A 26,215-nucleotide genomic window follows, 5' to 3' on the forward strand; every position below is an offset into this window, starting at 1 on the left:
CACAATATCCTGAAACCTGCCCAGAAATGCACCATGACGTTCATTGCTATCTGTTTATCAGAAGTGAGTTTATACTTGGGAGAGAAACAGTTCCTTCTTCCTTGAAGGAAAAGTCTGAAGGAGTTTATGAATGTTTCAAAATCACCACAGAGATTATACTACATTCCCATATAAAAACCTTTCTGTGGCTCCCAGTAATGCACAGAACAAAACTTTTTTGAAGCAGGATCTCATTCTGTAGCTCAAAAATGGCCTACAGCTCACAATCCTTCTGCCTTAACTTCTCTGGAATTGCAGACATGCGCCACCACGCCCAGCTGCAAACATGAATTCTTTGCTCCAGTTCCCAGCCTTACATGGCCAGCTCCTGGCCATCCATCACGGGGCACTGGTTGACGCTTGTCCCTTTGCTCACTGTTTTAACCACTTCTGGCCTTACTTCATTCCTCGACAGGACAGGCTTGTCCCCAAAGCCTCTCACCCCTTAGGTTCTGTTCTTTGAAATACATCATCCCTGGTGCTGCCAGCCTGCCACTCACAGTTTGATCTTAGGCTGAAGTACCACTTCCTCAGAGAAGAAAGAGCAGTCAATCTCAGGTGGCTTCATGGGTACAGTATCATATCATACATTTTGTATAGCACATACATTATAGTTATTTTTCTATTTATAGGGTTACTGTGTTTCTACATTTGAATGTAGCCCAGACCTTTTCTTTATCATTCATTGCTGTTTTTTCATTGCTTAGAATTTTACTTCACCTAGGAAACATATTTTGTGTGATTGAACTGTTATTCTCCTATACTGCAAACATTGGAGGTGGGACTGTATGTCGCAATCACTCGTGCGTCCTGTCTTAGTGACTGTTGATGCTGTGAAGAGACCATGACCAACGTAACTCTTATCATGGAAAACGTTTAATTGGGGCTTGCTTACAGTGCAGAACGTTAGTCCATGATCATCGCGGCAGGAAGCAGACTGGCCTGGCTCTGCAGCAGGAGCTGAGAGCTTTACATCCTGATCCACAGGCAGCAGCAGAAAGAGAGAGACACTGGGCCTCTAACGGACTTTTGAAGTCTCAAAGCCCACCCCCCAGAGACCTACCTCCCCCAATAAGGCCACACCTTCTTATCCTCCCAAACAGCTCACCAACTGGGGCTAAGCATGCAAATATGTGAGCCTATGGGGGCGCTCTCATTCAGACCACCACACACCCTGAGAACCAGGCATCTAATAGATGTGAAACGTGTGTTGGAGAACAAGGTTGTCGTTGACAATATTTAGTGGCAGGGCTCCGGAGAGATACCTTGGTGCTGTAGAGTGTGCACCACCAGTATAAGGGCCTGGGTTTGGATCCCAGCTCCCACTGAAAAACTGGATGTAGTGGCACACACCCAGAACCTCAGTGCCTGGAAGAGGATGGAGACAGTAGGATCCTTAGAGCTCACTGGCCAGCCGGGCCAGTGGAAGAATACTCTGGGTTCACTGAAAGACCTTGTCTTAAAAATAAGGTGGAGAGCCATTGAGGAAGATACCCCAAATCGACCCTGGCCTCAACACACATGCTCACACATGTGTGCACATATGAACACGTGAACACATACACAAAAATAAAAGAAATTTAGTGGCATTCAGTACATTTCTCTGCATCACTTAGCTCATCTCTAAGTGTGATGGCTACCCCAAGATTCAAATTTAGACATTTCTGTTCATTCTAAGCTCTTAATACCTTAACTTAGAAAATGCTTGGCACAGAATGCTTTCCTCTTATATTCTGTTTTGAGTCATTTTTAAAATTTAAGTTTTATTTTATGTGTGTGGATATTTCTTACATGTACGTTTGAGCACTATTTGTATATCTGGTACCTACAGAGTCTAGAAGGCGTTGGATCCTCTGGGAACTGGAGTTACAGACAGTTGTGAGCTGCCATTTAGGTGCTGGGAATTTAATCAAGCTCCTCTGGAAGAGCAGACAGTGCTCTTAACTACTGAGCCATCTCTCCAGTATTTTGTTTGGGTCTTTGTTATCATTCCATATAAATTATTTCAAAGTGAAACTCAGTATACATTCTCTAGTTGGTATCTGTTTTTCATCTAACATTTTTAAATAAGTATTTTGAATGTGAGTGTTGTACATGTGTTGTTTTTCTAAGATACTTTAAAGATTTTCGTTTGTCTTAATGATCTGTACATGCCACCTTTTATACTATATTTCAGTGCTTAAAAACCAAATGATAAAACTCTTGGTATTCATGTACCGTGGGGCTGCCGATACAACAAAACTGGGTTAAAAGAGTAGATTACCCTGGTCATTCTAGAGCTGCTAGTGAGTTCAGTAAACATGTGTGGCTAAAGGATCATTTTATAGTGATGGGGATTGAACCTCCCATGTGCCGCTGAGCTATACCTCCAGTGAGAAAGTCATCTTGTGTACCCCACTTAACTTTGTGAGCTGGAATGCAATGGGAGGTGATGCCTTTACTCAGAGCAGCTGGGTGGAGCCGAGGAAATGTCTGTGAGTGCTGAACCTGTGATTTGCCCCTCCTGTTCCTACGTCTCTAAGATTTGTTGGACTGTCTGGAGAGCATCTGGAACTGTATGTTCCAGATAACCGCCCTCAGGTGAACTCATAATCACAGTTAGTAGAAGCATTGTCCTGAGAAATGATGCAAGATGCTTTGCTGGCTGGCCCCTGGGTTGCGATATCTAAAGCTATTGATTTAGTCTCTTGGGTTAGTTTGATTAAAATTAAGCTGGGTTTAATTTTCTTGACCTTTGTGATATATATTTTTTTTGAGTATTGGGATAAAAGTTTTAAAAGTTGCTTTTTTTTATTTTTAGATTACCACACTTATTAACCATAAAGATAATACCAAAAAGTCTGATAAAACTCTGCAAGCAATACAGCGTGTGGGACAAGCTGTCAACTTGGCAGTTGGAAGATTTGTTAAAGTAGGGGAAGCTATAGCCAATGAAAACTGGGATTTGAAAGAAGAAATTAATATTGCCTGCATTGAAGCTAAGCAAGCAGGTATGTGAATGTTTATCTACCTTTTATTTGTTTATTTGTTGTTGTTGTTGTTTTGTTTTGTTTTAGGAGACAAGGTTTTACCATGTAACCCTTGCTGGCCTGGAACTTTCTATGTAGGCCAGGCTGGCTTTGAACTCATAGAGATCCACCTGTCTCTTCCTCTGCTCCTAAGCACTGGGATTAAAGCCATGTGCTACCATGGCTACTCTTATAAAGGAAATATTTAGTTGGGGTGGCTTGCTTACAATTTCAGAGGTTCAGTCCATTATCATCATGGCGGGAAGCATGGCAGCATGCAGGCAGATGTAGTGCTGGAGGAATAGATGAGAGTGATACATCCTGCAGGCAACAGGAAGTCAACTGAGTATTTGTGCAGTAGCCTGAGCATAGGCAACCTTAAAGCCCGCCCCCACAGTGACGCACTTCCTCCAACAAGGCCATGCCCACTCCAACAAAGCCACACCTCCTGATAGTGGCACCCCCTATGAAATTTTGGGGATCAGTTACATTCAAACTACCATACACACCCAGCTCTTGTTTCCTTCTTGAGGCAGGTCTTACTACATAGCCCAGGCTATCCTCAAACATTCTGGGAGTCCTCCTGCTCCAGTATCCCCGGTGCTGGAGTGTATCACCATGCCCAGCTGTGAATACTTATTTTAAAGGTTATTTATACCAATTTCATTGTTCTGGATATTATAGGAGATTTATTTATTTATTTATTTATTTAGAGGTAGTCTCACTATGTAGCTGGTTGTTCTGGAACTCACTGTATAAACCAGGTTGGCTTTTACCTTGAAGTGAGCCTCTTGCTTCTGGATCCTAAGTGCTAGGATTATAGGTGTGTGCCGCTACACCCAGAAAAACTTAAGAATTTGTTCATTTTTTGCAGTGCTGAGGATTGAAACCTGGGCTGTTCCTAGCTCATCAAGCTATCACCAAGCTACGTCCTTGACAGAATACTTTAGTTTTGCTTTAAGTTGAGATATCCTAGAACATTAGTGATCTGAGTTGGCTTTCAGGGATGTTGGGCCTCTCTTGACTCCAGTCCTAAGTCTGAAACACAGGATTCATTCACTGGTTACAACTGAGGTGGGCGATACACAGAAGAGAGGTTGACAAAGAGGCTTAGGAATGCAGGTACGGGCTGGGGATTTAGCTCAGTGGTAGAGCGCTTGCCTAGCAAGCGCAAGGCCCTGGGTTCGGTCCTCAGCTCCAGGAAAAAAAAAAAAAAAAAAAAAAAAAAAGACTGCAGGTAGGCTGTGTTTCAGCAGAAACAGCTAACACAGTGTGGTAGAGTTACAGAGAGCAGGAAGAGTGCCAAGCACACTTGGTGATGTTGCTGAATAGATAGACTGAGGGTGTTCACTAGAGGAATGGGGGACTCGGGCTTGACTCTGGCTTCTAGACATTTGTTGGCTTAGGAAACAGCTTTATGTGAGAAGCAGAGGAAAAGGCCTTACCCTATTTGTAGTTTATATTTTTCCCATTATAAAAAAGGATTTGAATTGGTTTATAATAAAAGAGATGGTAAATGAATCTATTAAGATAAGAGGAAAAAACATACCAGAATCTTTGGCAAAGATGAATATTTAATTAAGCATGCAATTTATCTTTGTGCTTCCTGGAAAGCAAGACAAAAATGTGAGAAACAGAGGGTTATATAATCCTCATTGTTTGCTGAGAGGAAACAAACCAGTTTGTAAGAGGAGAGTCCTATTTTCCTGGCACCACGTTATTCCGTGGGCACTAACACAGCATGTTACCGAGTACAGTGGACAATGTGGAGAAAGCAGAAGGGCTTCGTTCTCCAGTTGTTCCTGATAAGCAAGCAGGGCAGGGATACAGGGAAGGAGCAGCGTGAGGTCCTGTGCTTCCTCGGCTTTGTCACCTGGCCTCAGTGTGAGCTGGCAGCCCCAGCCCAGGACCAGGCAAGCCCCTCTGGTGGTCTGGGCCTCACACACCATCTCCTCTAAGCCGACAGACATGCCTCTTGATCCTGTGAGAAACCCTTCCCCTAACTGTGAGCCTCCTGAAGTTACATAATAAGGAACCCCCATCCTCCAGACGATTGAAGGTGAAGATGGCACTCCTGAAGGCTTGCTGCCTCAGTCAGCCCTCAGTGGCCATTTTCTCCTGGGCAGTGTGTGCCCTACACTTGAGGGCAAGAATATGAAGCAGTGATCAAAACCTAGAGCTTCCGGGTTAATGGCTTACATTGTAGTCCCACCTCCTCCAACTAGGCGAAGAGACACTGGGCAAGCCTCAGTGTTCTCAGGGGAAAATGGGGCTATTCATATTTGTAGAGGCATTACATGATGTGTGTGTATGCATTTGGTGCAAATGAGTGTTCAACAAATTTTCATGTCATAGTTATTACATTTTATTCTTTCTCTTGTGTGAGTTCCTCTGTTGTTTTTACTTTTTACTTGACTACCTGTCAAGATTTATGTTTTATATGGCAGCTCAGTAAATATTTTTGTTAGAGTGTCTTAGAGTTTTCACTCTAAGGGACTATATTAGTTCACTGCTTATAATAAATTAGAAGTGACAACCATGAAACTGTAAACTTTGTGCCTTTTCTGGGAATTCTTTGCGGTCTACACTTGGAAGAGCTATGCTGGGAAGGAGACACTTGACCCTGTTCTGCAGGGGACCGGGGGTTACCTCCCACTTACTAATTTGTTGAATGCCCAGGGTTTAGTCAGAAAAAGGAGTGGTTAAACAATGCCATCTGCGCAGGCTCTTCTGCGGTGCCTTTGGTGGCCAAGAGTGATAGGAAAAATGGACATTTTCCAGGGGAACAAAGAAAACATCTTTTCTTCCAGCTATTGCTGCTAGACCAGGACCTCAGCCGTTTCCTCTGCTCCTTCCGGCACAATAAGGGTTAGTTCCTAGCACATTTGTCCTCTGCAGATTTTGCCATAAAAACTTAGTGACACAGCAGTGTCCATTGCTGTGCGCAAGTTACCCTCCATGCAGCAGAGTCTCAGACTGGAGTCGGACGTGGCTTTCCCGGGCCATCCTGGGTCAGCACATCTTAGGATGCTGGGTGGAGGTGTCTGTCCAGCCTTAGTTATCTGCAGGCCTCACTGTGCTGGAGATGTGTTTTGCACACTCCCAATGGCACTGGCAGGCTTCACTTCCTGGTTGACTATTGGTCACCATGTGGATCTCTTTGTAGTAAGGCTGCCTGTAACCTGGTACTTGGTTTCCTTCAGAGAGAGAGAAAACAAGATGATGGTCTCAGTTTTTAAAAATTCATTGTGTGTGTGTGTGTGTGTGTGTGTGTGTGTGTGTGTGTGTGTGTGTATGTGTGGCCTGAGAGTTGTTAGAGACAACTCTTAGGAGTCAGTTTTCTTTATCATGGTTCTAGAAATTAAAGTCAGGGCATTGGGCTTGCATGGCAAGTGCTCTTGCCCACAGCCATCTCACTGGCTTGGCCTGAGAGGATTTGATTGCTCAATTTCAGAAGTGGCGTACCTCCTCTTCTGCCCACCATCTGAGGACAGTGTGGGAGAGGACACTTGGTGGATATGGGCACCAGCAGGTAGAGCTCTTTGGAGGCTGGCTACCATAAACTTTGATTTCTTGGTAAAGCATCAGTTAGCTGTCCATATTTAGTGACCTGTGTTTTGTGTGTACCTGTATCATTTTGAATTTCTGCTGCCTACAGCTAAATTTGTCATTTCTTCCCGAGTCTTCGACTGTCTTTAAACGATTTGGTTTATAATTTTGAAATGGTTTTTTCTTTCTCTCCTTCTTATCATTGGTCAGCTCCTAGGTTTATATTTTCTTTCCTCCCTGTCTCCTAAATCACTTTCTTTTTTATGTCCTGTGGCTGCCTCTGTGAAGTCCTCTCCCCTGCACTGACAGCCGCCCTGCTCTAAGTCTGTCTTTTCCAGTCTGGTCTATGTTTTCCTAGCCACTGGCTGTTCTAAGTATTAACTGCTTTGTATCCTGTGGTTTGGCCGTAGAGATTTTAATATTTTTTACTTAAGTTTTTTTATGTTACCGGCCAAGACATTATTTTATGTATATAGTAAAACCAACAACCTTTTGTGAGAAAGTCAGTCATTAGACATACATATTTTTAGGACTTCAAAATTTATCTTAAACAAAATTATTTTTAAAATCTTGTTAACTGTAACAGTAAGGAGTTTTAGAGAATCACATTGTATTAATTACTTTTCTGCTGCTGTGATAAAACACCATGACCAAGGTGTGGTAGTTGAATGTAGTTGGCCCTCATAATCTCATAGGGAGTGGCACTATTAGGAGGTGTGGCTTTGTTGAAGTGGGTAAGGCCTTGTTGGAGGAAGTGTGTCACTGTGGGGGCGGGCTTTGAAATTTCCTATGCCCAGGATACTGTCCAGATACTCAGTTGACTTCCTGTTGCCTGCAAGATGTAGCACTCCCAGCTCCAGCACGTCTGCCTGCGTGCTGCCATGCTCCCCATCATAATGATAATGTTTGAAGCTCAGAAACTGTAAGCTACCACCCAATGAAATGTTTTCTTTATAAGAGTTGCCATGGTCATGGTGTCTCTAGAAACCTAACTGAGAGAAGAAAGAGTGGAGGACTGGATCTAGTCCGTGGTGGTGGAGTGAAGGTGTGAGGCAGGATCAGGGAACAAGGGCTTGCGTCTTGACCTGAGGCAGGAACCAGAGGGAGTGAAGCAGTAATGACGGAAGTCTTTCAACTCTCAAAGACACCTAGAGTGACAGACACACTTCTTCCAACACCTCCTCTGATGGGGCATACACATGCATACACAAGCAAAATATCCTTACACATCAAAAATCAATACAAGAATCTTTAAAAGAATTAAGCTGGGCATGGTGGTGTACACCTTTAGTCCTAGCACAGGGAGGCTGTGAGTTTGAGGCCAGTCTGGTCCACATAGCAAGTTTCAGGCCAGCCATGAAACTTGGCTATGTAGTGGTGAGGACCCTGCCGTAAAACAAAACAAAACTGAACTAAAGAAAAACAATATCAGTTGCCATTGACAAACCCAAAGGTCAGCCAGGGTGTGGACTCTCAAGGGTAAGGGTCTTACTTGGTTTACTTTCCCTACCCTGTCTCCAGGCAGGTCAACAGGCAGATTCCTTAGGTATCTATAATTCATTCTTCCAGCGCCACCTCCCCTTTTTCAAGATGTTAGCCCCAAAGCCTTGTCTCTCTCCTGTCCTTCGATGTCCCTCCAAATCCAGACAGTGGTGGTGATCCACAGTGCCCCTCCTTCCTCACCCCCCTCTGGGGCCTCACCTAGGCCTGGGCACCTGTGTCCTGCTCACTGCTCTGGATTTAGGTTTCTGGTTCTTAACTCCTGGGAATTTTCTTCTGTCTTGCACAGAGGCAACTTTTAGATTGTGTGGTTGGCCAAACTACTAGAAAGACAAATTGTGTTTTTCTGACCAGGTTAAAGTTTGTCATGGTTCTGAAGAGTATACTTTTTTTTTTTTTTTGGCGTGTGTGTGTGTGTGTGTGTGTGTGTGTGTGTGTGTGTGTGTGTGTGGTTTTTCTGCTAGAAAGCATCCCAGGAGCCCTCTAAGGCAGGGCTGTTTCTTGTGCCTGAAGTTCCCATGCATGCTGTAGTCACGATGAGATAAAAGTCTAGCTTTTTGTTCGAGTGTTTTATTCCCAACAGAACATTCCTCTTTCTTGTTAGGAGAAACAATTGCAGCACTCACGGATGTGGCCAGATGGAATCATCTGGACTCGGATGGCCAGAGCACAATTCTGACAGACAAAACAGGAGTTGTGCAGGCCGCCAGGCTGCTGCTGTCCTCGGTGACAAAGGTGTTGCTGCTGGCGGACCGCGTCGTCATCAAGCAGATAGTGACGTCCAGAAACAAGGTATTCACTCATGTCTGTGCTTGTGTCTCAGGGTGGCTCAGAATCCTGTGGAGGTGACACCCAGATCGTTGGCTATGCGTGTTAGTTCATTATTTATAGCACCCATTGCGCAGAGTTTAAAATAGGGTGTTCCTACACCTGTAATCACAGCACTTGGGAAATGCAGGCAGGATGATCAGGAGGTCAAGACCAGCCTCAGCTACATAGAAGTTTGAGACCAGCCTGGGCTACGTGAGACCCCGTCTAAAAAGAAATTATCTGAAACTATAATTATCCACAGCTACAAAGCTCCCATAGGTAGAGCCCTTAAATATTTCTAAAGACTTGCAAGTGTAAAGAATGGATAAACTCTTGCCCTCCCTCGGACAGTGGCCCCGATCACTGAGAACTAAGCAGCATTGCTTTCTGTTGATGCTCCCCTAGGTGAGGTGGACAGCAACCAAATCAGCCAGGGAGGAGGTGCATCCTCTCAGTAGGGTCTGAGGGTAGCCCCCCCCCGTAGACCCCCCCCAGGAATGTTCTAGGGAGGAGATGCATTCTCTCAGTAGGATCTGAGGGTGCCCCCCCGTAGACCCCCCCAGGAATGTTCTAGGGAGGAGATGCATTCTCTCAGTAGGATCTAAGGGTGGCCCCGTTGACCCCTCATCCCCCAGGAATGTTCTAGAGAGGAGATGCATCCTCTCAGTAGGATCTGAGGGTGCCCCCCCGTAGACTCCCCCAGGAATGTTCTAGGGAGGAGATGCATTCTCTCAGTAGGATCTAAGGGTGGTCCTGTTGATCCCCTCACCCCTCCAGGAATGTTCTAGGGAGGAGATGCATTCTCTCAGTAGGATCTAAGGGTGGTCCTGTTGATCCCCTCACCCCTCCAGGAATGTTCTAGGGAGGAGATGCATCCTCTCAGTAGGATCTGAGGGTGGCTCTGTTGACCCCCTCACCACCCCCAGAAATGTTCTAGGGAGGAGATGCATCCTCTCAGTAGGATCTGAGGATGGCCCTGTTGACCCCCTCCACCCCTCAGGAATGTTGAGCAAACCAAAAAGTGTAAGTTTAAAGAGAAAAAGAAGTCGGAGAAAGCGACAGACAAAAGGAAGAGTTTCCTGTCTTTTCGAGGTGGAGGCCTTGCTCAGTGAGCCGGCTTCCTTATCTGTGGAACTGCTTATGTTTCCTGAGCTGCCTGGGCAGGTTAGCAGGCCAAATGCTCTCCATAGCCTCAGTGAAAATGAGCAAGCACAGGATATCTGTGTTTTTCTAACCTATCTTGCTCTGGCCAAAATTCAGCAGTTATTTTACAAAAAAACTATCAGAAAATATGTTTCACATTTGTCTACTGTTTTTCTTATGTCAAGGAAGCAGCATTTTCGGCTGGTTGTACTGTGCATGTTCTTCTGTTCCCTCTTCACTGCCCAAAGTTTCTTGGCAGTTGATCTCGCCTGCACAGCAGTGCCTGACTGATCAAAACAGTTTTTCAGCTGAGAACTCCTAACCCCCCATCCTACTCCTGACTCTGTGGATTACCTCCCTCCATTTTCTTTCAAAACTGGGGTTCCTCTAGTCCTAGTTCAATGACCTGGATAGTTTCTGTGTGTTTTTTCTCTCCTCACTGCCTTCTTAGTTCTTATGCTATCATTGTCAACTGTCTGCTGCTGTAACAAAATGCCTACGGCTAGGTTCTTTATAAAGATGGGAGGTTTATTTAGCTTGCCTCATCTCTTCAGCCCCTGACTAGCCAAATAGGTGAGCTCCAGGTTTAGGACCCTGCCTCAGTAAATAGAGGGATTAGTGAACACACCCAACGTCCAGCTCTGTCCTTCACATCAGTGTACACATGTGTATCTGTACACACATCTATTCACACACATGAATGTATACATACTTATACCAATAAATACTTCAAATGAAAAAAGTTCAAGATCATCCTCAGTTCCATAGGGAGTTTGAGGTCAGACTAGGCTAGGGACTGTGTGTCAAAAAACAAAACAAACAAACAAACAAAACCCCCCAAATACACAAAGGAAGATCTCATTCGTGAAGCCAAGTGTGAAGAAGCAAAGAATGGGCAGAACTGCTGTTACTGCTATGCTCAGACATGCTTTGAAGGAGCCTCCATGGCCCTGTGCTGGGGGCCCTGGGCCCCAGTGTATTCATGTGAGAGTTGGTGGAGTCTTCCCAAGGTAGCATCTATTCAAAGGCCAATAAGTCACTGTAGGAGTTGCCTTCAGAGGTGATTAACACAGCCTGCACAGAGCTCCCTTAAGAGTTACTATTATTAAAAGATAAGATTGAGCTGGGGGTGGCTCTCATGCCTATAATCTCAGCTCTTGAGAGGCTGAGGCAGGAGGATCACCATGAGTTCAGGACCAGACTATGGGACTACATAGTGAGTCTCAGACTAGCCTAAGTCACATTGAGAGACCCTTCAAAGAACAGAATCTACCTCTAGGTAGAGACACGCCCTTGTCTCCTCTTTAAGGGTTAATCCAATAGGGAAGGTCAGGGACCTGCCTAGGAAGACCCCTAGAAATGCAGGCTCACCCCGGACAGTGTGCTTTTCCTTTTCAGAATCCCTTGCCCCGCGCAGCCCCTAAGCCCAGAGGTTCAGCTGGTTCTGTGCTGAGGCTGCCCTTTGCTTTTCACCCATCTTTTTCTTGCAGATGCTTTTAACTCCCTAAGCACTATTTAGTCAAGAATTTTTTTCTTCCTTTGAATTTATAAGTAAACTCACATCTCCTTATCCTAAAACCAAGTCAAATTCCCTAAGTGGTTCTAACTGTTGAACCAGCTTTTATGTCTTAGAGGGGTGTGTGTGTGTGTGTGTGTGTGTGTGTGTGTTGTGTGTGTGTGTGTGTTTTCTTTTTTCTCAGCTTTCCCATAGAATTTAGAGCTTTTCTTCTTTCCCTTCACTCTGCTCAGCTCTGGAAGTCTCAGTCTGTGTCTTTTTAATTGCCCAACAATACTGTATTTTCTGTTTTGCAGGTTCTTGCAACCATGGAGAGACTAGAGAAAGTAAACAGCTTTCAGGAGTTTGTCCAGATATTCAGTCAGTTTGGAAATGAAATGGTGGAGTTTGCGCATCTGACGGGAGACAGACAAAATGTATGTCCTTACCACACTGAAAATTCTTCAGATAAATGCGTACCTTTTACTTTGGGTGGAAATAAGATCTTTTTAATTACTGAGTTGACTTCTTTACTCACTAAATTTATGATATTGGTCTTAAAAACCTTTATAAGTAATCCAGGGTATGTAGTAGATTAATGTGTCTTTTTGTACATATATGGCAATTAATAATGCCTGCACTAGGAACAGTCTGGCTGTGTGGAAGGCCAACTTTCCCTTTCATGAGGTGTTCCATTTGGCTCTTCTACCAGGGCTCAGGCAGACAAGTTGAACTAGTATGTGTAGTTTTAGAATATTTTCTATATATTTGTTTATTTACTATACTAGATTAATACTAAGAACACATGCTATTGTTCTATTTGCACTGGCTATACTATGTTAGGTATGTAATATACATGATTGCATTTAATATTCAAAGCAACCCTACAAATTGAGTATTGATATTAGTGTTTTGTACATCAGGGAACCAAACCCGAGATGGATTTGTCTAAGGTCCCTCTGCTAGTGGATGGAATTTGGTTACCTCTACTCCTAAAGCCTGTCATTCTTCCACTGCAGCTCATGGTCTTTTCTTTGAGACCTGCTCCCCAATTCAGACCAATATTTCTAAGTTTGAGGATGTCAAACCACAGCATGTCAGAATAGACTCTCTCTGGTTGGGATGTTTGTTTGCTCATGAATCCATCATGTCAGCAGGCCTGACCTGTGGTACTGAGATCTGGACATCCTTGCTCAGGCCACTCCTTCAGTTTTGGACATGAGCTTTTCCATGTTGCAGCTACAGTTGGGAGACAGACATTGGCCTGGAAAATGGCAGGCTGAGGAGCAGTATTTGTCTCTGAAAAAAACTGAATGTTTAGGTGACTGGCAAGCTGGCTGGGTGAATAAAGGCACTGGCCTGAGTTCAGTCCCCAGGATCCACATGGTGGAAGGAGATTACAACTCCTGTAAGTTGTCCTCTGACCTCCACAGGAATGCTATGACATGTGCATGCCCATGCATGCATGTGAGCACACACAGATACACAGCCACACAGACATACCCACATATGTGCACTTAAACACAGAATCAACAATTAAATGAAATACAAATTTTGAAAAGCCACCTGAGTAACACCTTGTCTCATTTTCTCTTCTGCCAGCATTGTCCTTTCATACTTTGGTTTCTTTTCTTTCTCTTTTTCTCTCATCAACCTTTCCCTCTGCCCTCCCCATACTCTTCCCCTATAAAGATTATTAGCCTAAGTATTTTTATGACAGATCATCATCTAACATTTTTTGATCACTTGGGCCACTGTGACTCAGATTCCAAAGCCTGTGTAGCTCTTTTGGCTGTGTTTCCCGTTGGCCGCACAATGGGGAACCTCCACTGTTATTCTGATTTGTAGTTAGGAATTCGGTCTGGAGCCAAGATGGTGGCTTGCTCCTGTAATCCCAGCACTTGGGATTCTAAGGCAACAGGATCACCATTACTTTGAGGCCAACCTAGGCCTGCCTGGTAACTTCCAGGATAGCCTGTGCTACATGGCAAGACCCTGCCTCAGAAACAAAAAAGAAAATAAAATTGGTCTGTAGAATATTGGTAGAGAATATTTCTCCCAGGTCCAATAAGACTGTGATCAACTCTTAAACTTGTGCATTTGACTGAAGGATAGCCCTAGCTGGCCTGGAACTCACTGTATAGACCAGGCTATCTTCAAATTCATAGAGATCCTCCTGCCTCTGCTTCCCCAGTGCTGGGATTTAAGGCGTGCGCCACCTCACCTGGCAGGAATACCTGTTAAATTTGACTCATCAGATAGAGAGTAGTAGGTATTTCCCCCACTGGGGTTTGGTAAGGGCTGTGCCTGGCTCACTTTCTTAGTATTTGTTTCCAGAGTTAGAGCGCTTTCTTTCTTAATTTGGTCAGAATGTGCTGAAAATAGCCATCATCTAGCCTCTTCAGACTCAGCAGATTCTCATAACTTACTGGAAATTGGAGTACTCTAGGTATTGGGGACCTAGCAGTAAGGAAGCCAAAGTCCCTGCCCTATGGAACTTCTGTTTCAGAGGGTGTGGGAGGAGGCAGATGGTAACACAGACATGTGGACTGCAGTACATGACCTCAGAGAGGGAAACCAACTTCTCTGGCTCCTCTCTTTTCTGTACTGAGCAGTGTGACTGGCCTTTTGGACATTGTTGTAGAGTGAATGGTTTTTCAAAAGATCAGGTTGCTGATATGTCTTAGACTACCCAGTGATTTGATTTCATCTTTAGGATTTGAAAGATGAAAAGAAAAAGGCCAGAATGGCAGTGGCGAGGGCCGTGCTTGAAAAGGGCACAATGATGCTCCTCACAGCTTCAAAGGTAAGCGCCTGTGTTACTCATCTGAGTCAACGATGAGAACAACCTGAGCAAATGCATCAACTGTGTGAGCTTCACGTTTTATTTCATTTATTCTTTTCTTATGCAAAGGACTGCATAAGAGTGCCTTGTGCCTGCTGAGCATGTACTCCACCACTCAGCCTCCCTCCAGCCCTCCCTACTTGGCATTTTTGAAGTGATGAAAACAGTACCTTAGAACCAAGTCAAATCTGTCTCTAGTATAGTGAATGCTAACCTTCCTTCCCCAGCTCCTGAATCTCAGCCGCTTTGACTCAGCAGTTAAGCAGAAGAGAGGGGATCAAGTACTGCGAACAGAGGCTGCCAGGCCCCGTAATGCACTGCAGAATTTGCCAGGCCACACGATCTAGTAAAAGCTGAGCAAGTCAGGATTGGTTAAGCACAACTAGAGGAGTATGTGGAATGAAGCCTCCTTGGTTTCTTCCATGAATTTACAGCCTCTCCTTTCTATTTCCACTTTTTTTTTTTTTTTTTTTTTTTTTTGAGACAGGGTTTCTCTGCGTAGCTTTGCGCCTTTCCTGGAGTTCACTTGGTAGCCCAGGCTGGCCTCGAACTCACAGAGATCGCTCTGCCTCCCGAGTGCTGGGATTAAAGGGGTATGCCACCACCGCCCGGCTCTATTTCCACTTTTATAAAATGATGGCACAGGAGTGTGTGTTCCTAAGCCCCAGGTGGTACAGTTCAGGGACGAGCTGGTAAATGTCTCCATAGGAGTTTGTAGAGAACTGCCTTTTCCTCTGGAGTATTTACTGATGCCCTGGGATCAGCAAAAGCACAAAAACAGAGGCAGATGTTCTGTTCAATCTAAAACCTGGAGTAGATCTTTATTTGCATCACGTTTTAAAAGGGAACGATGCAGCCACAGTCATCTATCACCTTGTTCAGTTTTCTCCATTCCTTTCTTGTTCTTGCATGTGTGAGGCAGCTCTTAACAGACACTTTTAATCATGATAACGATGCCGGGTTTTCCATCATTGAAGTCAAGACGAATGTACTGTTGATGTTTGAAGATGCAGCTTTTCTCTCTGGTCGTTCACTTAACCTTGCTGTCGCTTTTTACTCATCCTGCTTCCACACTAGTGAGGAGAGGCAGCTGGGGGAGCCGGGGAGCCAGGAGATTTGGGTAAAGAACCATTTTTATTAGCATGGCATGTTCTCTGTAAGATTTTAATGTGTTACGATACGAGTTATTATTAAAATAAAAACCTCAACTGTTGGGAAGACATGTCTCAGGCATCCCAGCTGTGACTCAGCCCATAAAAACAAAGAAGGAGTGTTTGACCGGATGAGAGTGGCCCTGGATAAGGTCATCGAGATCGTGACTGAGTGCAAGCAGAGCGGAGGGACTGACAGCTCATCTATCAGCATTTTCACTGGGATTAAAGAGTTGAAGGTAAGGATGAAGAGCAGCTTTGGCTCTGTTCCCTTTGTCATTTAGGAGAGCATCATTGTGCATAGTGATCATGTTTTGTGTAATGATTTGGAGTGCTTCTTCTGGGGTCTAGAGATGGCTCAGGGGTTGAGAGTGCCTGCTGTTTTTGAAGATCACCAAAGTTAGGTTCCCAGAACCCATCCTGGGTGCCTCACAACTGCATGAGACTAGCTCCAGGGACTCTGACACACTCTTTTAACCTCCCTGGGTGCCCATACTCATGTGCATCCCTCCACACACACAAACACCATACACATAATTTTAAAAAATAAAGTGGTTCTTCACAGAAAGCAATATATCTCAGGGGCTGGAGAGCTGGCTCAATGGTTGAGAGCATGGACTGCTTTTGCAGAGGACCAATTCATTTGCTAGCACTTACATGGCAGCTCACAGCTACCTGTAACTCCATTCCAGGGGATCTGATGCCCTAATCTGGCCTCCCTGGCATCAGGCATGCACTTGGTGTACATATGTACATACAGGCAAATCACTCATACACATTTAAAAAAAAATCAAATATATTTCTTTAATGTAATACCATTCTGTGGAAACCTGACAGTGAGTAATATGGGCTCAGGGTTATGTTGACAGACAATACAGGCCCTTGTTTATAGCAGCAGCCCTGTTGAACTGCTATTAAAGACAGACTCCTTCATGTAGAGCCTTCTGCAGATGATCACAAGCAGCATACAATCTCTGCTGGGATCCTTGCTCTTCCTTGTGTGATAGGATCCACACATGGAGACTGTAACAGTAGCAACAGCTCTAAAAGAAATCCTACTAACATTCGGAGTCCTCTGTGCCAGCTCAGTCCGAGTGCTTTAAATGTGTGGACGCCTGGGACCCTCACAAGTACTGTTGCCATTCTCTTCCTGATGCTGTTAGGGAGTCGGAGAGACAGAGCTGAGAAGGACTTCCTGCCTCAGTACCAGAGCTGAGATCTGACTCCAGGTGGTCTGACTTCTCCTCAAGAGGGCCCTATAGTGTTGTCTGATGCAGCATCATTTACCAGATGAGAAAACGGAGGGAGGCCCCGAAAAGTCACCTGATATGCTAAGGGTGGCACACCTAGTGTGAGCAGAGCTGAGTCAGGCATGGTGTTCTTTCTGTCTCACTGCACCGCGACCTTGTGTGAAGATCCAGGTCAGAGCAGGGAGTGAAAAAGCAGTGGGGAACTGTTCTCTCTGCTGACCGTTGCGTAAGAAGGTGCTCCCAGAATGGGACCCAGCCGTGTAGCTCAGGCTGATCTCAGAATGCTATCCTCCTGCCTCAGCCCTATGAGTGCTGGGATTACAGGCATGGAACACTATGCCTGACTTGACACTGGTCTCTTTTGGATGGAAAATATAATCTGTAGAGAGAAATTTAATACTTTTTATTTGGTATTGTAAGTGGCCATATATTATGTAAACAGAGCTTAATAGCTTTCAAAGGACCAATGTAACTCTATTAAGTTGCTTTTTAAACGCATACACACACACACACACACACACACACACACACACACACAGCCTAAAATGAAAATAAAGATCAATAACATAAATAATGTGAGTTGCACATGATTAACTTTTAGGTTTCAGTTATTTAAATTCTCAAGTCATTATTGTCTGTTCCTTGCTTATTATCCATGTTATTTTAACATTTTTATTACATTTATTTATTCTGTGTGTGTGTGTGTGTGTGTGTGTGTGTGTGTGTGTGTGTGCAGGGCGTGTGTCTGATGACAACTTGTAGGCATCCATTCTCTCCTTCCAACTTGCAAGTCCTGACGACTGGACTCAGGTCATCAGTCTTGGGAACATGCATCTTTCTTGCTAAGTCATTCAACAACCTCCATTCATGTTACTACTTAACTAAAAAGAAAGTTCCCCAGGCTGGAGTGATGATCAGACACAACTCAGGCCCAGAGAAGGGCAGCACTCGCTTCCCCTCTGGCCTCTTGACTTTCCCCAGCTGGTGTTTCACAGGTCGTGCTAAAATGGAGCCTGTGTAAGGATTATTTTGAGATAACTGTGGCGGGAATTTAAAGTGCAAGGTCTACATGGGTGTGCCTGTCAGTGCATTCACTAATTGTGACCACAGTCGTGATCATTACTGCCTTTTGTCTCTGAGTCCAGGTTGTGTCTTAAAAGAGTTCATGGGCTAGAGGCTAAGGTTGCAGTGGTGTAAGTCAAGAGAGAAGGATTTCCCATGAGTCCGTTACACACTGGAAGAACTCTACGCACCAGAGTAGGTGGAGTGAGAGAACCCTTAGAGTCTCCAGAAGAAGGATAGGCTGCCAGGGTAGTGAGTGCAGAGAAGACTCTGGAGACCTTTATGCCAGACATTAGCCCTTGATTCTGTAGCCGGGGAGGAGCGACTGAAAGGTCATGTGGCATTATCAGGTTTACAGTTCAGAAAGGTGATATGGTCCTTCTGGTAGAGGATGTTTGTGCTAGTGTGTGCTATTAGGGACATAAAACAAAATGCAAAATCTGTTAGGAGATTGGGAGAGGTTCTGGGTGAGCAGAGGCAAGCCTGATGCCCTTTCCAGCCCCATCACCCTCAGCACTGTGCTCTACCTCCTGCGGTTCAGCTCACCGCACTTGAGTGCAAACTTCCTTGGAACTTTGCCTAAGCATTTTTCTAGCTGCAGAGGCTTCACCTGGAGGCTGGTTTGTTATTTCTACCAATTCCACACATTGGTGCCTTTTCTGCCTTAGTATTCTCTGATGTTGTGGCAATGTCATTGCATTAACAGCTGTTGATGACTCTTGAACAAAGTGGCCTTCCAGGCAACTGGAGAATATCGTGACGATTGGATGGAGGCTGCAATACTCCTAAGCCTTGAAAAGGACTTTCTAGTGCATCTCCAGGACACTGTTAGAACTTGTAGCCCATTTTGGAGATACTTAGATGGATTTTCCATGCCTTTTGCCCTCAGTTGAATATTGAAGCTCTTCGGGAGAATCTTTACTTTGAGTCCAAGGAGAACCTTTCTGCTGCATTGGAGGTCATCTTGGAGCGTGTGGAGGACTTCACCGATTCTGCCTACACCAGCCATGAGCACAGGGAACGCATCTTGGAGCTGTCTACTCAGGCGAGAACAGAACTGCAACAGTTCGTTTCCGTGTGGATGCAAGCTGTAAGCACTGTGTTCATTAGAGTAAATCTTGGGCAATAGCTTTTCACTTAATGTTTAGAGAGGTGTGGAAGGTACCACAACCAACAGGGCTATGAATTTGGTTGGTACAGGACAAGCATGCCTTATCCCCTTTCTCCATCCCAGTGGGCTAAACTGTGCTTCCGTGTGGCTTACAGCACCTGCCATCTGCCATGTTCAGGCTGCTGATTCTCCTCTTGGCCAGGCTGGATTTGGTGCCATCATCATCATCTATAGTTTCCCTGTTTTCCCCACTCTTTTGCCATATTCATTTCTGGAAAATTCCTCCTCTTAATGCTTCTTTAGTGTGGAGAGCAGAGGAATAAATCTATTAGAGGTCCTTGAAACATGAGTCTGCTGCTGGTGCCATTCAGATGTGCAGTACGCCCAGGACAGCTGATGTACAGACAATATTTTAGAATGCTTATTGGGGTCGGGAGGCAATGAAGATCAGAGCAGATCTAGCTGTAGGTAAAAGAGTCTGTCACTCTCATACAGACTCCTGAACTAAGGCAGCTGGCAGCCACTAAAGAGGCCTGAGTGCATGCTTTCACCACGGGAGGCTGTTCGAGCAGGGTGGGTGAAACTACAGAAGTGTGACAACACAGGAAGTTTGTCCCAAGTCTCATAGCAGTGAAGCAGGAGCAGGGGTGGAGGGGAATAAAAGACATTAGTTTTAGACACAAATTTATTAAGAAACTTTGGTTCTGAAAATTCACCTGTTTATAGTTGGTGTGGAAAAGGCAATGGAATAACTCAAATTCTATTTTCTGCTGTAACCTTAAACAGGTAAATTAAAGAAATGCTTCAACCAGTCTGGGAGTATACCTCAGTGGTAGAGCACTTGGCCTCTAGAGTTTTATCCATAGCACCACAAAAACAAACAAGAGTACTTTTATTATATATAGTCCAGTGGTATTAAAATGTACTATAATTTATAGTGAAAACTGAATTGGTAAGAGATTAAGAAGGTAAAGTGACCTACGTGCCTACTTCTCAACATTTCAGCAAAGCAGGAAGACCAAGAGTGCTGCCGAGGAGCTGGAACTCACTGTCCTGAAGGTCAGCCACGGGCTCAATGAGCTGAGGAAAGAGGTGAGGAGTCTGACACCTAGCCTCATGCTGTAGGACACATGGGAAGCCCGTGTACATTAGTGCGTTCCTGTGGCCACACGGTGCTTGACTTTTCCCTCTGGTCATTAGTGTGAAGTCACACTTATTAACACTGTCATTCTCAAAGCTCACGCATGAATAGGTGTAGCAGCCCTTTTCACAATAGCTGGGAACCACCTGGATGTCCAGCAACAAGGGTTACTGATAGGCGAATTGATGATTGCTCTACCAAATACTTCCCAGCAGTAAGATGACTCACAAAGCGGACTGCACACTGAGTGCAAGAGGTGGGCACAGAAGACCGCGCAAGCGTGTGCTTCCATTTAGAAAAGTCCTTGGTGAGGAAGAGTCAGGCCAGTGGCTTCTTGGGATCAGAGATTTTGAGGTATTTACTGCAAAAGGGCAAAGGTGATCACTTTGGAGCCATGGAGATACTTGAAATATTGAGTGTGGTGGAGTTGTTCTAGTCACTGAAGTATCAACAAAACTCCTCAAACTGTGCCTTTAAACTGGGAGCATTCTGTGTGTAATTATGCCTCATTGAAGTTAAAGTTGGTTTTCTTCCAACGTCCTTGAGTTGAGGAGATTTCCTTGTTCCAGAAGGAAAATGTGTTCATCCATGACTGACTTGGGCACTTGGAATTTCAAGTCCTATGGTCACTTTTTAGCCGGGTTTAATCATGCTGCCACTCAGCCATCTGGTTTTGTGCCCACTGTCCGTGAACGCACTTTGCACATGTGTGTGTATTGTATCAACTGTTCGCTCTCTGTGACACACAGCTGTTCTCTCTCTGTGTCACAGCTGCCTCTGTGTCTGCAAAGCCTAAATATTTGCTGTCTGGCCCTTTGTGAGAGGGTCAAGCTCTGGTTTGTTTTCAGGAAAGAATCAGAACATTTCTTCTAGTGTCAGCATTTTTCATGGCTGTAGGACTTCCCCACAATTCCATAGTACCCCAACCCCTGCTGGAACCTTCATGGACCACACGATCACTTCCTTTGGCGTTCCTGTGCTGTCGCTGTGGGTCCTGGTTTTTGCCAGGCTGTGGTGCAATAGAGAAGATGGGAGGCTGAGGATGGAAGGTTTGCTGTGACCTGTGCTCTTATGTGTAGTAATTTAAAACCAGGTTTTGTTGTTGGTTTATGCAGATCTGGGAATTGAGCTTTGTTCATGTTAGGGAAGCGCTCAACCACTGAGCTATAGCCCAGTGACAGATGCCATCACACTATGACTTCATACTGTAGCTACAGTACACTGACATTCTCTCTTATGAATGCTTTTTGAGGTTTTTCAGAAGTTCTATGTTCCTACAGCACAATACTGCAACTCCATGTCAAATTGTTCCCTTCAGACCCTCCTTACAGAAACCTCTCCACCCTTATCTCTTCTTTGTTCATTCTTTTGTGCTTTTGAAGCTGGTCCAAGTCTGTGGAGAATGAAATGGGTTCTGGGCATTTGTTTCTGCCCTGTATACAGGTGACCTTTTTCACATCTTAACCAGAGACCGCTCTATTGAGACTTCCTTTAAGCTTCCTGTTAAAGGATGTGAGTTCCCCAACTGTTTGATTTCATCATATTAAGATTAAATTAAATGCTGAAACACTGAACTATGAGTGCAGCCTGAGAGCCTTCTACAATAGGATCCCTTCCCACGGTCTGCCTCCTTGCCACATCAACCCTGAGTTCTTGTAAGGTCAGATTAAGAGACCCGACTCCGGGAAACTGCTCTTGGACATTGCAGGCAGGGACAGAGTATTTGTCCTGATTTCTTCCTCTTCTGTTGTGAGTGAGTTGTCCTCGGGATGTTTCTAAGAGCTAGAAGACCTTCGCAAGTCACTCAGGCACTGTGGATGGTTGCACAGGGGCATAGGGCTAGATAGTCTCTGAGGCCCTGCGGGTTAAACAAGGTCCTTTGAAAGTCTTTGGTGGCATTTCATTTCTACAGGAAAGGACATTTGACTGTCTCTCTGGCTGTGATTATTCTGATAGTTGATAAATGCAGACAGCTCCACTGTTTATTCTATACAAAGTCCCGTCATTTGAACTGACATCCAGTTCCTTCCATGAAAAAAGAAAGTGCTTCTTTCTAACAGGCTTAACTCAAAGTCAGATTTTTCTTAAAATAATGTTTCTATTAAAACTTACTTTTTTGGGCAAATCCCAACCCTCCTGCCATACAGTTTACACACACACACACACACACACACACACACACACACACACACACACACACACACACGGGATTTTAGAGTTAAGCTGTCTGAAGAGACCTAGTGTGAGTGAGAGTGAAAATGAGGCCCACCTGTGTCCACCACCACTTGAGGCCCGTGTTGTCCTTTCTGTGTCGTTTCTGCCGGAACCCAGAGTTCTTGGAGAACAACCACACACAGAAGGTTCCCTCCTGAGGGCAGCCGCTGGGTCCTGCTTGTCAGGTGTCCAATCTCTACAAGCTTCTGTCATGAAAGTATCTAGTCAGGTTTTATCCAGTACCTAATTGCCTAGCTCTCACAGTGATGCTTTTTCAGAAATGTACTTAAATAGTATTCTTTTTTTTTTTTTTTTTAAGATTTATTTATTTATTATGTATACAGTGTTCTGTCTGCACATATCCTTGCAAGCCAGAAGAGGGCACCAGATCTCATTACAGATGGTTGTGAGACACCATGTGGTTGCTGGGAATTGAACTCAGGACCTTTGGAAGAACAAGCAGTGTTCTTAACCGCTGAGCCATCTCTCCAGCCCTTAAATAGTATTCTTAAGTGCTAGAAATCGGACTGAGGGCTTTGTACACATCAGGGAGGTGCTCTGCCACTGGGCTGCTAACCCCAAGTGTTTCTTCTTTTCTTTATTCAATACTGGGAATTAAATCCAGGCCTTGATTGAACTGTACTACTAGCCCCCCTAAAAAACTGCTTCCTAATCATAGGTCACTATCAGATCTTCCTTTAGTAGTCTGAACACTAAGCTTTTTTTTAACATGGAAAAAACATTAATTTTGTGTCGGTGAGTGTTTTGCCTTCATGTATATCTAGGCACCAGTGTGTGCATGGTGCTTGAAAAGGCCAGAAGAGGGTGTCAGATCCCCAGGACTGGATTGACAGATGGTTGTGTGCTTCCCTGTGACTGCTGGGAATCGAACCCAGATCCTCTGGAGGATCAGAAGTGCTTTTAACCACTGAGCTATCTCTCCAGCCCTTGAACAGTAAACTCTTAATACTGTTCCTTTTCTCACCATCTTTGTTGATAGCCAAAGCATGTCAATGGCAGAGAAGCTATGTGAGAGAGACCTAGCTGCTTAGAATGAAGAAGGGCCCTAGGTCTCTTCGCTGAGTGGCCAGGGCATCTTCTTCACACAGCAGTGCTGCTGGCACCAATGACTTGTGTGAACTGACATCACCCTGCTATGTGAGGACTAAGATGCTTCCCAGTGCTCTGGGGCTCCTGTGCCCACAGGGGATGCTTCACTTTCAACAGATAGGTGGAACGCTTTGGGTTTCTCTTCTGTAGTTATTAAAGCTCTCCTCAGGGGCTTGGTCATAAACATTTTTGTTCATTTTCCTGCCCTGATTGCCTTCCACCCTCCTCTTCAGCTTCATCATACAGCGATGCAGCTGGCAGCCGACCTGTTAAAATTCCACGCTGATCATGTGGTTTTAAAAGCATTAAAACTTACTGGAGTAGAAGGAAATTTGGAAGCGTTGGCTGAATATGCCTGTAAACTCTCTGAGCAGAAAGAACAGCTTGTTGAGGTGAGTAGCAAATTTGCTTGTTAAACAAGTTGCAGTTCACAATACAATAGCAAAATGAGGGGAGAATATTAACAGATACGGGTTTTGGCTGACTTATCTGAGCATTCTCTCTTCTCTTCGGAATCTGAAAAATATCACATATCTATCCTGTTTTTACAATAGTTTGACCTTTAAAATAAAACAATAAAATATGTTAGAACCCCAAAATACATTGTAAATCTTTTCTCTGTTCTCTCAGATGAGTCTCTGGGGTAATGCAGTGGAGTAACACGGTTTCTGTTGGAATATGGTGAATTCTCAGCAAGAAAGAGATGAAGTTAGGATGCTGTGACAAGTGTTTACTAAGAGAGCTGGGCTCAGGATCTCAAGACAGTCGTGGGCAGCTTAAACAAGAGTGCAGGAAGTGTAGCCAGCAATGAGGAGCCAGCCCAAGTTAACGGAGGCAGAACCTGAAGTCCGTCTGAGAACTCCCTCACAGGGAATAGATTTGTGGGCTAGGCACATAGTTGGCCCAAGATGACCCAATAAACATGGAAGGGAAGTCCATTTCTTTCCTTCCCATTGGCCAATCACTGCTATGGATAACCCAAGTTAGCCTCCTGAGGCAGGAAGCAGGTTTGAGAAGGGAGGAAGTAGGTAAGGGAAGACAGAAGAAAGACACATTGTCCCTTCCCTGAACCTCTGGTACTCTACTCTAACTCTGGTTGAGTGTCACCTGCCACTGCTGGATAATTCCAGTTCATCTTAATGGATATTCTAATTCTACTGCCATGGAAAATGTTACCATGTATCTGCTAGTTTACAAAAAAAGAAAAAAGGAAAAGAAAAGAAGAAAAACATTTAATCATGAATGTATGTGTGAGATCTGTCTGCCAATACATACAAATAGTCTTTACATTTTTTTTCCTTTTATTTTATTTTACAATACCATTCAGTTCTACATATCAGCCATGGGTTCCCCTGTTCTCCCCCCTCCCACTCCCTCCCCTTACCCCTAGCAAACCCCCCATTCCCACCTCCTCCAGGGCAAAGCCTCCCCCAAGGATTGAGATCAACCTGGTAGACTCAGTCCAGGCAGGTCCAGTTCCTTCCTCCCAGACTGAGCCAAGTGTCCCTGCATAAGCTCCAGGTTTCAAACAGCCAACTCATGCAATGAGCACAGGACTTGGTCCCACTGCCTAGTTGCCTCCCAAACTGATCAAGCCAATCAACTGTCTCACCTATTCAGAGGGCCTGTACCTTGCTCAACAATCCTCAAAGGTGATGCTGTCACTGAGCCTGGCTCTCTCTCTTTTACTTGTCTATATAGCAATCTGGAAACCTAAGGAACATTCTCAAAGTGGCTATATATAATTCCTTTATTTAATAAGTCTGATTCTGCTCTATGTATTAACCAAATGTTATGGCTGTAGAGAAACTAACTTTAGGAAACCTATAACAAACTTTTAAAGAGTAAAAATTTAAATTTTTCCTTTTTAAGCCTCATGATGCTCATTAATTTTCTCTAAAGGAGACTTTCTGCTTCTTTATACCCAGTCTGCCTAATCCATTGCTCTCTCAAAGAAGAAAGGTGTGTGCATCTAGTTGACCCTGATGAGATCAGCCCCGAGAGAAGGGTAGCTTGTGATAATTGACAATTGAGCAGCAGGACTCTGGAGCCAGATGCAGCAAATGCATGCCCTCTGCTGGACCTTTTAAAGGATCCCTGTGGTTCTAACGTCTGGTGACCACCTTCCCTCAGTCAGATAGGAAGCAGAAGCAGTACGCTCCGCCCATGTCTGTTCCTACTTTGGCCTTCAGTCATGTACGAATTCATTCTTAGGTTCGTAAACTTCATTTCCTTATCAGAAGGGTGGGAGGTTGTGGAAGGTGAACTGCGGACATGCTCTCTTGCAGATGTGTCGGTTGTTGCGGCATGTGTCTGGCACGGAACCCCTTGAAATAACCTGCATGCATGCAGAAGAGACATTTCAGGTGACTGGGCAACAGGTACGGACATGGCAGGCTATTCTTTCTATGGGTGTGTTATTTGACTATGTAACAGACGGTGAGGAGGCAAGCAGAAGGGTCTACTTCAGTGAGCCACGTCTCTGAGAGGAAGAGGGTACCCGGGTTTTTGTCTGTAATGCATTGGAACATACTGCTCTTCCACTGGCCCATCTGTTTTCCGCCAAACTGGAAATTGCCTCATTTAACTGAAATGCTAAATTATATCTATTTTAAATGAAGCTGTTTGCAATGCAGGTCACTATAATACGCCTGCCTACAAAGATAGATATCTATTGTGTTTTTGTTTTTTATTCTTTGGGGGCCTGCCACCCCACTTTCAAATAAATACATGGAGACTTATTCTTACTTATGAATGCCTGGTCTTAGCTTGGCTTGTTTCTAGCCA

General features: G+C 44.6%; 1 protein-coding gene across 2 annotated transcripts in view; it reads left to right on the forward strand.

The window, feature by feature from the left end:
* Ctnnal1 (catenin alpha like 1) overlaps positions 1-26,215 on the forward strand; it is a 53,311-nt gene that overhangs the window by 12,229 nt on the left and 14,867 nt on the right. For both annotated transcript variants that reach the window (XM_037202638.1, XM_028882986.2), the window contains exons 2-10: positions 2,840-3,029; positions 8,701-8,888; positions 11,862-11,981; positions 14,261-14,350; positions 15,609-15,779; positions 18,742-18,942; positions 19,969-20,055; positions 23,662-23,820; positions 25,717-25,809. In XM_037202638.1, the coding sequence (XP_037058533.1) occupies positions 2,840-3,029; positions 8,701-8,888; positions 11,862-11,981; positions 14,261-14,350; positions 15,609-15,779; positions 18,742-18,942; positions 19,969-20,055; positions 23,662-23,820; positions 25,717-25,809 (1,299 nt within the window). The remainder of the gene's footprint in view (positions 1-2,839; positions 3,030-8,700; positions 8,889-11,861; positions 11,982-14,260; positions 14,351-15,608; positions 15,780-18,741; positions 18,943-19,968; positions 20,056-23,661; positions 23,821-25,716; positions 25,810-26,215) is intronic.

The sequence above is a fragment of the Peromyscus leucopus genome, chromosome 2, assembly GCF_004664715.2.
Source record: "Peromyscus leucopus breed LL Stock chromosome 2, UCI_PerLeu_2.1, whole genome shotgun sequence".
Classification (NCBI taxonomy): Eukaryota; Metazoa; Chordata; class Mammalia; order Rodentia; family Cricetidae; genus Peromyscus; species Peromyscus leucopus.